The sequence below is a fragment of the Oryzias melastigma genome, linkage group LG18 (genome assembly GCF_002922805.2).
Source record: "Oryzias melastigma strain HK-1 linkage group LG18, ASM292280v2, whole genome shotgun sequence".
Classification (NCBI taxonomy): Eukaryota; Metazoa; Chordata; class Actinopteri; order Beloniformes; family Adrianichthyidae; genus Oryzias; species Oryzias melastigma.
Window position 1 is genome coordinate 17945152 of NC_050529.1, and position 11381 is coordinate 17956532.

General features: G+C 36.9%; 1 protein-coding gene across 2 annotated transcripts in view; it reads right to left on the bottom strand.

The window, feature by feature from the left end:
• The window catches only part of si:ch211-168d1.3 (ras and Rab interactor 2), a 40180-nt gene that overhangs the window by 2447 nt on the left and 26352 nt on the right, over positions 1-11381 (bottom strand). For both annotated transcript variants that reach the window (XM_036216722.1, XM_024288648.2), the window contains exons 9-11: positions 5192-5500; positions 4723-4854; positions 3587-3756 (exon numbers count right to left, since the gene is read on the bottom strand). In XM_036216722.1, coding sequence (XP_036072615.1) covers positions 3587-3756; positions 4723-4854; positions 5192-5500 — 611 coding nt within the window. The remainder of the gene's footprint in view (positions 1-3586; positions 3757-4722; positions 4855-5191; positions 5501-11381) is intronic.

The following is an 11381-nucleotide window of genomic DNA, read 5'->3' on the forward strand; positions in this document are numbered from 1 at the left end:
AAAAAAAAAAAAAAAAAAGTGTGTTTGTATTAGTACTATAGATCAACAGAAAATCTTTTAAAAGGTGTAAAAAACGAATAAGAATGTCTGTTTTTTAAATGTATTATTTTACGTATTTTAATGATGTCTGATCACTCAACAGCTGTGGTAATACCTGAGATCCACTCGGATTCAAATGTGGGCCACTCGCTCAGCCCCACCTGTCAGCACCACACATGTAGGGCAATGAAATGTTACTCAACACGTGCCGCCATCACTATAATTAAACAACGTCACCTTTGACCTCTTCCTGACGGATTATCCCCGTGAAATTTTTTGGGTCTTTTTGGTAAAAACACACAATGCAGGTTTCTGGTCAGAATTATTTATAGAAATGCAGACGAGGATTTTCCCTTTACAACGGATTAACTGGAATGATTTTAAACCCCCTTCGACACGTGTATGAAATGAGGAACAAAAAATGTGTTGGGTTTTAATTGAGACATTTGCATTGTTGTGTCATTAACATGGAGAAAAGTCTTCCTGAAAAAGGAAATAAAGTTATTTGTGTCATCGATTGTTTACTAAAAATAATTAAAATGACAAAAATGTCCCAAATAAATCCAGTCTTTAGTCTAAGCAAATATAACTATTTACAACTGGGTTTTAAACAATTTCTGAAAACCTTGAAATAACTTCAACCACTTCAGCAGATTTGTTGGTGGTAACGATTTGGGTGATGGGATAAAAATAATCTTTAAAGGTGTGTAAATACAGAAAATGTGGTAGATATAAGTGGGATAAAAATTGATGTTTTTGGATTTAAACACAAATCACAGTTCCTGGATCTTTTTAGAGAAGCATGGTGGTGGTGGTATAGTTATGTGGGGGTGGTATTGGAGTAAACAGGTGAGGCAAATCCATAAAGATAAATCCAATTCAGTCTAAAGTAGTGATCGTAAAAGGTTAACTGCCTCTTCATTCAAATATCTTGCAATTTTCTTCAAACCTCCATGTCTCATTGACGCTGAAAAAAATATTAAAATTATAGTTCAATTTCATAAAGAGAGAAGGTTGAAACCTGAAAAAACAAAACAAAAAAGCACTAAATTGTCTGACATAAAAATGGAACTAACATATTTTCCGCATTAAGGCAGATTTAAATTTTTTTTTAATTTACATTTTAATCTGGAGGGCCTAATATGTGGATTAATTCTGGTTGTGCTCACTGATGTTGAAGTGGTTTTGAGAGGTACATGGCTCTCTCTAAATATTTGGTTGTGTTATTGTGAATACGCGTTTTCAATCCGTTTTTTCACTTGTTACAAACAAGGTTTGGAGTAACAGGTACTGTGAATATGCTAATGTGGCTAACTTGGCTAACATGGCTAATGCGTTGTAGTGTTGTGCTGTGTGTTTTTCATGTGTTACTAACAAGGTTGGTTGTTAGTGTAGTCACGTTGATGTTTGTTTTAGCTGTATCTGTTTTTTTGCGTACCGCGAACAAGGTTTGGAGTTACAGATATTGTGAATATGCTAATATGGCTAACACTTATCTCGCTAGCATGTCATACAGGTTTTGGGATGATGTGTGCCCCAGCGGCAGCGTTTGAATGCAGAAATGTCGCTCTGTGCAATCATGTGAATTAATTTTATAAATGGTTTCCAGACCAAAAAAAAAAGGTTGATGTTATTTGCACATATTTACGTACGGCCAAGATGAACATGACTGCATTGCCTGCCGTTATTTTACGTATAACCCAAAAGAGTTCAGCACTCACTGCACATTTTTAGAAAAATATGTTTGAAAAGTCATTTTCAAATATAAATGAATAAATAATACACTCAGAAGACCATCACGCTACATGCTAGCAGCAGCCACGCTTGTTTACAACAGAACTTTGCTTTTTCTTTTACTTCCGTTTCCAGTATTTTAGAAAGTTCTGCACATGTCAAGCTGATTTGTTCCAGTTGAACATGTGGGATAAGTAAACATTTGTTATAATCAGATTAAGTTTTTCAGGTTCATGCACACAGTTCAATTCAAATCTTTGATCTGATTCAAAACATTTTGCACATGTACACGCAGCTTTCGACTTTTATAGTTTGGTGTGCCTTATACATAACAAAAGTTTGAAAACAGAACAATTGTTGTCCTTATAATCTGGTGACTCTATAGCAGCGGTCAGCAACCTTTAACAGTAAAAGAGCCATTTGGGCTTGTTTCCTACCGATCAAAATCTAGAAGGAGCCACTAAGTATCATTTTAGCCTTCAAAAAATTTGGATTTGCATTCATGGACCTTATTTTATTTTTTTAAAATAAATATGAATTATGTCTATTTTTTGCACGAACAGAAGCAAAAACATAAAAATAAACTAGCATTTCTCAAAATTTTATTTTATTAAACGTTTTTACCTTTTGCCTTTAGTAGAGGCCAAATTAGCGAAAAAGCTAGCTTAATTACTATAGCTGAATTCCTAAATGGCCTAAAATTTCTCAGTAAACTAAATTAGTTAGCCTGGTTCTAAAATAGAGGATAAACTCTAAATAATCCCCCCCAAAATGTCAGTAGATAACAAATTAGCTAAAAACATCAGAATGTTGCTAAATTATTAGCTGAACCCCAAATTAGCATAAAACTCCTCAGTAAACTAAAATAGTCATAAATGTTTGTCAGTTACTAAAATAGAAGCTAGACTCTAAATTAGCCTGAAAAACCCCAGTAGATAATAAATTCGCCAAAAACGTTAGCATGTTGCTAAAATAATAGCTAATCTCCAAATTTTTGAAAATTACTATTTTATTTTTCTTCAGCCAGAGAGCCACCATGGAGCGATAAAAGAGCCACATGTGGCTCTATAGTGTAGAAAACACGTAAATGAGCAGATGGATTAGATCCACTTTTTCACCACTGTATTTATGCATTACAAAGGATAAAAGTAATTGCATTTTTTATTATTATGAATTTCTACAAATATTCCCTATGTATCCTTTACTATGCTAGTTTATATATCCTAAATAGTTTCTGCTTATTTACTGAGGTTGTTCATTCTGAGATAGTGCACTAAATAAGATTAAGTAACAAACATTAGTTACTACTGCTTTCAATTAAATGCTTAGTAATGTTACTTTATTGAACATTTAATTAATGCACTGACAAACATTAAGGAATTCTCCTTGTAAAGTTTAATCAAAATCTTTTTCTAATTATTTAAGTATCATCATATCCTATGTACAAGTAACTAATGTTTTGTTATTGTAATTGTCTCCATCATCTGACCGCATACAAAGGACTGAGGCTGCACAGATGAAGTTTCCTGTTCAAACTTTTTCCCCACTGTGTGCTAAAAACATAAATCTGCTATAGGCCACAGCGATGGTGCAAAACGTCTTTTTAGAACTGCTGCCATATTTAACCCATTCACATATTCATATTTGTGTTAATTTATGTGAATAACTTTTGCTTCATTTATTTACACGCTCCAGAAACAGAACAGGAAGATTACACTGCATAATAAGCAGCTGTCCATGCATCCATCAGCGTTTCACACAAGTTTATCACAGCTTGTCGTGCAGTTGTAACGATAAAAACAAGTGGGCCTACTTGGTTTTGCTGATTCTCCTTTTGTCTCTGGGCCTCCTGGCTCCGCCTGCTGCTCCACTCCTTCAGCGCCTCCTGGAGCTGTGGCGGCAGGCAGCCGGAGAAAGGCTTGTCCGGCTCCAAGCCCTGGATCAGGCAGAGGCTGGCATACACGCTGGTCAGGTAGTACCCACCTGGAGGCAAAACAAAGTGTGGGGATCAGTGTGACTCCCTCTGTTATCTTATATATTGTCTAAAGCTCATACGTCACAATTTGTACACATATTTGTAGTATTCTGACAAAGTTATAAAATGTACACAAATTTTAAATATGACCATCAATCTGAACTTTTTATTCATTTCTAGGTCACTTTAAGATTACATTTAGACACAAAGTAGTGTTAAGATGACTTTCTGAGGTTTAGATCAAACACAAGATTCTAGGGAAAAGTGGGATCAAGTGACATTCATCTTTCTTGTGTTTTAGAAGCATGACATCATTTTTTTATCTTTCACACACAACCATCCTCAAGTTTACAGAGAACCAACAAAAAAAGGTTGAGTTCAGTGAGCGGCATCTTGAAAAACAGACTTGTTTGAGATGACGGGAAGACAACAACAACTCAAACAGAGACATATGTTTAATTTGCAGATTACAATCTGTGAACAAATGAAATGTTGAGGCAGATCGACCGGAGCAGCAGAAGAACACACAACATTCCACAAACACAGAACTGAGACAACAGCATCACCAAAACTACGGGCGTGTATTGGCGAGAGCCTGGTGACACGATACAAATCACGATTTATTCCAAAACTATACCAGGTAGAAAACAAAAGGGTGATGCTGAATTATAAATAATTATTTAAATATCATCTTTTCAGCCATATCGCCAAATCGATTTTTCCCTACACCCCAACTATAAATACATGTAATTATCTTGCTCTATCACAGTAATTTAGCATGGTGGTGGGGTTGTAATGGTGTGGGGATATTGTGTGCCTCGGCTGCCCAAACCCCTCACATGGACCTTAAAAAACAAAACTCTACCAACACTTTCACCATGTATTTTCTGCATTAAGATAAAACAGTTTCATGAACAAACAAAACAACCTTTAAAAGTGTAAATAATTAAGAAGATATTTATTTCAAAGCCCACCTTCTCCACCCAGCCAGGACGGCTCCAGCAGCTCCATCATGTACTCCACTTCTATCAGGATGTGAGGCCTGTTACATTCCACGAGCACATAGGATAAAGATGGCAGGAAGTCTTCCCAGCTCACTTCCTGTCCTGAAAACACAAGATATAGACATAAAAATAGGTTATATTATATGTTTTTCTGAATTTATCATTATTAACAAGATAGTTGCAGACTTTCTGTTAACATTTTGTATTGTTAAGTAAAAAAATGTCTGTGTTGGAAGAATTGATGACATTTTTTTCTTTTAAAACCAAATATTAGCTCATTTTGCTTTCATTTACGGAAAAAAATCTGAACTAAATGACACAAGAAAGACAATGATTTAATCCAAACAAACTTTGAAACTCAGACCTGATTGCGTTTTTTTTTTTGTTTGTTTTTTTTAACCATTGCTGTCAGGATTTGTAACGTGCACAGCAGTCTCACCATGTAGGGAGCCCATGGCCTTGTGGACACACTTGCACATTTGCAGCAGCAGCAGCACCTTGTCGATGGGTGAATGTGTCCGCTGCATCAAGACCATTTTGCGTTTCACCCTCTCCACTTCCCGACTGTCTGGGACCCCCGTCCGCACTCCAAGTCGCTCACTGGTTGCATCCCCCTTCAGGTGCACCAGGTTTTGGGTGAGGCGCTGAAGAGAACCATCATGGTCGTGCAAAGCAGTCAATGCTTTGTCGAGCTTGGATCTCAGAGGCCGGAGCACACAAGAGAACATGGCCCTCTCCAACGCCAGATCTGCAAATAGGGAAAAACTGATGAAGAGAATTGTGGTTCTTCAAAGAACAAGAACATCTCCAAGAACATCCTGGTTTCTGTATAGGGTTTGCATATTTGCGCCATCGACATGAACATATATCCCTCAAAATCCAAGTTTCTTTAAGACGATGCCTAATCCATGTGGGGTTTGGCCTTATGGACTGCCCACTTGCACAGAAAATGGCCTGACTTTACTTAAACTCACACTCTGATCATCTTTTCATCTATATTCAAATAGTTCCCAGTGTTTTTTAAGCTATGATTACACTGTTTTAAGCCAAATGTACAGTTTTTAGCCAGATGTCAGCTCAGGAAAACAAAGACGTACATGAAACTAGTGCATCAGCATCAATTGTGCATTTTCTGTCACAAATTAGATCTTTTTTAAAATGCTTTTTTTTATTTACTCATGATTTACAATAATTTGAATAATAACATTCAGAAATAAAAATGTGGGCTTAATTTTGTTATATATGTCCTCCATCGTGAGAAAAATTATACAAGAACATCCTTATAGCACAAAAAACAGGATATTCATCAGAATAAGTCTTTCAAAACATCTACGAAACCCTTAGGCAAGCACGGTGACCCTTTAATACATAACAAATAGTTGAATGGATTAAATGTTTTTTTTTTTTTTGTTTTTTTAAATTAAATATTAATTTTAAGGCAGTAAAAAAATCTGTTATGTGTTTAAAAAAAGCTGTACACATAGACATATTTGTGTAACAACAGATCCTGTGCATTAGTTTTTTAAAAGTAAAATTGTAAACATTCTTCATATGTAATTGTCTCTCTTTCTTTAAGTTTTATTTTGGAATTTTGATAAATTAACCTATCTGGTTTTGCTTGGTGTTTGTTGTTTTTGTGCTCAATTGTGTGTTTTTATTGTTTTTTATACAATATGATAAAAATTAATTGCCGTTCAATTTCTCATTGTCCTACACTTTGAAATATAAGAAGAGGAGGATAAGTATATATAAATATGATATATATATATAATCTAAGATTAAAGTTAAATAAAGTTTTAGTTGAAGTAACAATAAAGGCAGAAAGTTCTGTTGTACTGAATGATTTTCTGCCCGTTCAGTAAATGTTATTAGTTTCTTACAAAACTACTGTGATTTTTTTTTAGGTCAAAATAACTGACAGTTATTTGCATAACAATATTTACTCTCTATTAGTATTTTTTTCATAATATGTCAATTAAAACAAATATTTTTTCATAAATATTCAATTTTTGGAATATTACTGATGTTGCCCTTCATTGAGGGGACATTGGCAGAAGTGGCTTCCTGTGCGTTTGAGTTTAGAACCTCAGCTCTAACAGCATGACTCTGATAATGGTCTGTTTTCCAAATTCACTGTGAACCATTAACACTCAATTATAACAGGATTAGCTGCTAAACAGAAATGCGAGTGCAGTGTCGACTTAATATTGCAGTTTTCAAGTTGAAAAAAGTCGGGAAGCGTGGATTCCAATCCTCTTCTAAACTTTATTCTGATCACATCAGCATAACCAGCCTTCTGAAACGCTTCTCACTTCTTGTCCATACTGTTCTGGAAGCCCCTCGTTTCCCCACCTCCCACAGCTTCTCTATTTATATCAACGTGTTGATACTGACTGCTCGGTTTATGTCTCTCCCCAAGGTAAACAGTGAAAAACAAACAGGTAATGTGCTGGTCATCAACTTTTCTGGCTGCATGGAATTCCCTCTGAAGCTTAGACGGGAGCCTGTCTGCACTGACGTGCATCCTGTCTTCAGCTTATCATTCCTAGAACAATGCACAACCTGAAACAAAAGCTTACCAAACCCTTAAATACAGGCTCACTATTCGCCATCGGGATCTATCTTGGGAAGATGCATCAACCTCTTTCTTTCTTGTTTTACTTTGGGTTCTCTTACAATGCAGAAGCAGCTTGATGAGACATATCTGGTTTCGACTGCAGCTCGTTAACTTCCTCCATGAATTCCTGGTTGACATTCTGTATCTCGTTAGTCATTCATATACACTTTCTGCTATCAGAGTCAGTAATCCAATATAAATTTCTACTCAACACATCCAAATATATTCCCGTATTTTTTGCACTTTAGGACGCACCAAGTCTAAGGCTCAAGATGTTAGACAAAAGAGTCTGAGAAAAGTCCTTTAGTCAGACTGTATTAACTGCATTCAGAGTAACTCTAGAATGTGTTTGTAACACGCTACACATTACCCACCATAGAAGCACTAGCCACGTTGAAAGCGTCAACCACGTTAGCATATTCACAACAGGATACCTGTATCTACCAACCAAAACAGACCGATACTGCTAAAAAAAACATTAGGCTACTGTGACCACGCTAACTCTCAACATTTTTAGTCACGTAAAAAAAACAGACTGATAGCGCTAAAACAAACGTTACTGTGACCACGCTAACTCCCAAACCTTGCTAGTAACATGTGAAAAAACAGACTGATAGTGCTAAAACAAATGCTAGGCTACTGTGACTATTCAAACTCTCAATCTTGTTAGTAACATATAAAAACCAGACTGGTACAGCTAAAACAAATGTTACTGTGTCCACGCTAACTCTCAACCTTGTTAGTAACAAGTAAAAAATAAACACTAACTCTGCTACATGTTAGCCATGTTAGCATATTCACAGTAACACCCAACCAACATTTTTGACAAAGCACTTTGTACATCTCAAAATTGCTTTAACATCATTAAGAACAACCAGAATTAATCTATACATAAGACACTCCGGATTATTAGGCAATGTTTTTTGACAAACGAAAAAAAGCCTTTGTAGAAAGGATTCACTCAATAAAATCTTCATAATTTTTGCTAGTTGCAATTGGAACTAGCATTCATCAGAATTTTCTATATAATTTTCACAAAGCTGAAATAGTTTATTGCCATTGGTCAGAACAATTTGTTGATGTGAAGAATAATTTCAAAAAGACACAAATTACAAGAAAAGGTTTCCCAAAACGATTCGAATTTTGAATTGTGAAAATATTGACTTCAAAAACTTTTTTTTTTGCAAGAACATGTTTAGATTTCAAACATTTGAATCTTGAGAATCATCTTAGACTCTCACCGCCCTCTGAAATGCATGTTCAAGCATCTACTACCAATAAAAACATTAATGTAAACGCTTGTTTACATTGTTTTGGGGGTTCAAATCTCCCATATTCATGCGTTGCTACAAAAGTTTCTACACAAGTTTCTAAGCTCGCCCTTCGTACAAACAGCACAGGCAATAAACGCATGTTAAACCAGATCAAAAGTTGACCAATCAGGGACTCAGATTAAGTGACTTATGGATGGTGTCCCTTTTTATTCATGGAAGTACAACCGTTTGAAAATAATATGGAGGATTAATTAAAAATCATTGTTTGTGCCCGGCTGGAATTACTGTGTGTGACACCAACATCAACATTTTACACCAACCCTCTTCCCCCTGTAATTGGTGGACAGGGCAAGTTAACAGTAGATAAGCAAAAAGAAGAAGAAGCCCTTCCCTGCTTGTCCAGTGTGAACACCATAGGCTAAATGCACATTCAAGAACCTACATTTAGCGTGTTTAAAACATGTGTCACATACTCTGTGTGAACGTAGCTGAGACTTCTATTTGTAACCAGTTACAGCTTTTTTCAATGTGTCTTTAAACTTCACGTGATTTAAGTATACTTAAATAGACTGAGTATACTTAGTCAATGCTAAAAGTAAGGCAGTGTACTTGAAGTTTCCATTTTATAGACTATATAATTGTAAATTTAAAAATTCCAATTTAGTCTGAAGAAGTATTTAGTTAATGTACTATTTGCACTACTTGATGTACTTATACTTTTACTCAGATATATGTAAAGAAATATACTTTGGGTGTCCTACTTTTTCCTTAAAGATTCACTCAAATCTGGACTAAATATCTGCCAAAACTGAAGATTTTTTTAGAGAAAATGTTTGCAGCACACGTTATTTAATAGTTAATTAATTTTTAATTAAGTGTTAACTAACCCTTATCATGATGTGCTATCAAAGTTAGCAGTGAGATGCAACTGATTGTTTTTTAGAAAAGTTGTGGATTTACACACTTTGTGGGCAACACTTCAGCAGATCTAGGGTAAAATGAATATTTTGCTTCAGAGCTATAACTAGCTAAGCTCAGCAAGACTACACTGATCTTATCCCCATTTATTATCCCAGACACAGTGAGTGATGATAATCTATGTGAGCCACTCATGAAAAGATGACAAACATATTTGTTTTTTCAGCAACTACTGTGTATGAAAAACTATATCTGGGGGTTCTCCTTTTTCAGCCTGACAGCAGCAACCCAGCACGCATTTATCTTCATCCGCAGTAAACATACATGGGCGCCACAACACGTGGAAACACCCTGAGTGAATATCCTGCAGAAAGTGGGCAGCCCTGACTCAATATTTTCCACTCATCATCAATATCCTCCTCTCCCTCCTTCATGTTTCCCTCCTGTACGATCCCCCACATACCCTCCCATCTACCTTACTATCAAACTCACCCATGTGATCAATTACTCTCATCTCTCCTCCCTCCCTCCCTTTTCTCCTCTTGAGAGTAACTGATTGCAAGTAATCCGATTACAACCTCACCGACAACTTTTCAAACCGTTTTTTTTGTAATTGATTACTTTCTCTAAGTAATCTACCTATTTCTATTTCTACCTCCCACCCTCCCATGAATCGTGCTGTTTTTCAAGTGAGCGTGGGACTGTGATATCTTTTTATGATAAATGAGGGGGAGAAAAAGAAAAATGCAAATGCCTCCCGCCGACGCAAAGAGAGATAAATCAGAATAACAGAGGAGGAAGGAAGGAAGGAAAGGAGGACGGAAAGCAGCGGATGACCGCTCTCCCTCCTGAAGCCTCTGCACAGCTAAGCAACAATCATCCGTCACCCGCACATGTACACACACCTGCGAAGCACACATGCAGCATCACGCAAGGCAGTCCAAAACAGAAAACACCCACACACAGGACCGTGTCAGAGGATCCAAGTGCATCCCAGGCAAAGTAACACCCTGCAATGTCTTTGTGATGATGAGAATCGGTTTAAATGCAATAGATGTGAGCGCTGGAGCACCTAGAAGGGCTTTCCTAATGCTGTTTACTGAATATTACAGACAACATGAGTATTCCCTAGCACCCACCACCCCACGCAAACTACTTTCACTTGAGTCTGCCTTTCACCGGAGCATAGGAAACCCAACATTTATGAGAGGAGACCGTCAAATTCCACAAATATGCATCCTCTGACACTGTCTATTGAATTTTATAACAGTTTTTCCCCTCATTACCCCCGTCTTTTGCAATTAACACCTGTTAATGCCTTAATCACATGCACCTGCACGCAGGTTCTCCGGGCCCGTAGAGGGTTGTGTAGGAGCACAGGTGTGTCGAGTTTACTTGAGACTCACGCAACGACTTTTAGAGATGCCATGAAAATGGAACGTACCATGGTCATGCGTGTAATAAGTGTATCCTGAAGTATTTGAAAGAATAATGTAAGTTACAGGCACTTATGAGGTACAAGTGATGCAGCTGTACTCCAGTCACCAGTAAAGTCCAAGTACTGGACCTGGATCAGTGCCTGTAGGATGTCCACACAAACTACACTCTGATTGTCTGATTTTCTCATTTCTAACAGTCAGGCTGTGAAAGGAGCACACGCCGTTCACTTGAACATCAAGGGGGTTTAATACTTGAATGGCGTTCGGTGTGAATGCACCTTTACAGATTCACCAAGTTGCCCACTATCTCAAAATTTCGTGCAGGCCACCTGTGTGCCCCATACAGGTTTGCAAATTTTTCACCAATAGACACCCCGTATC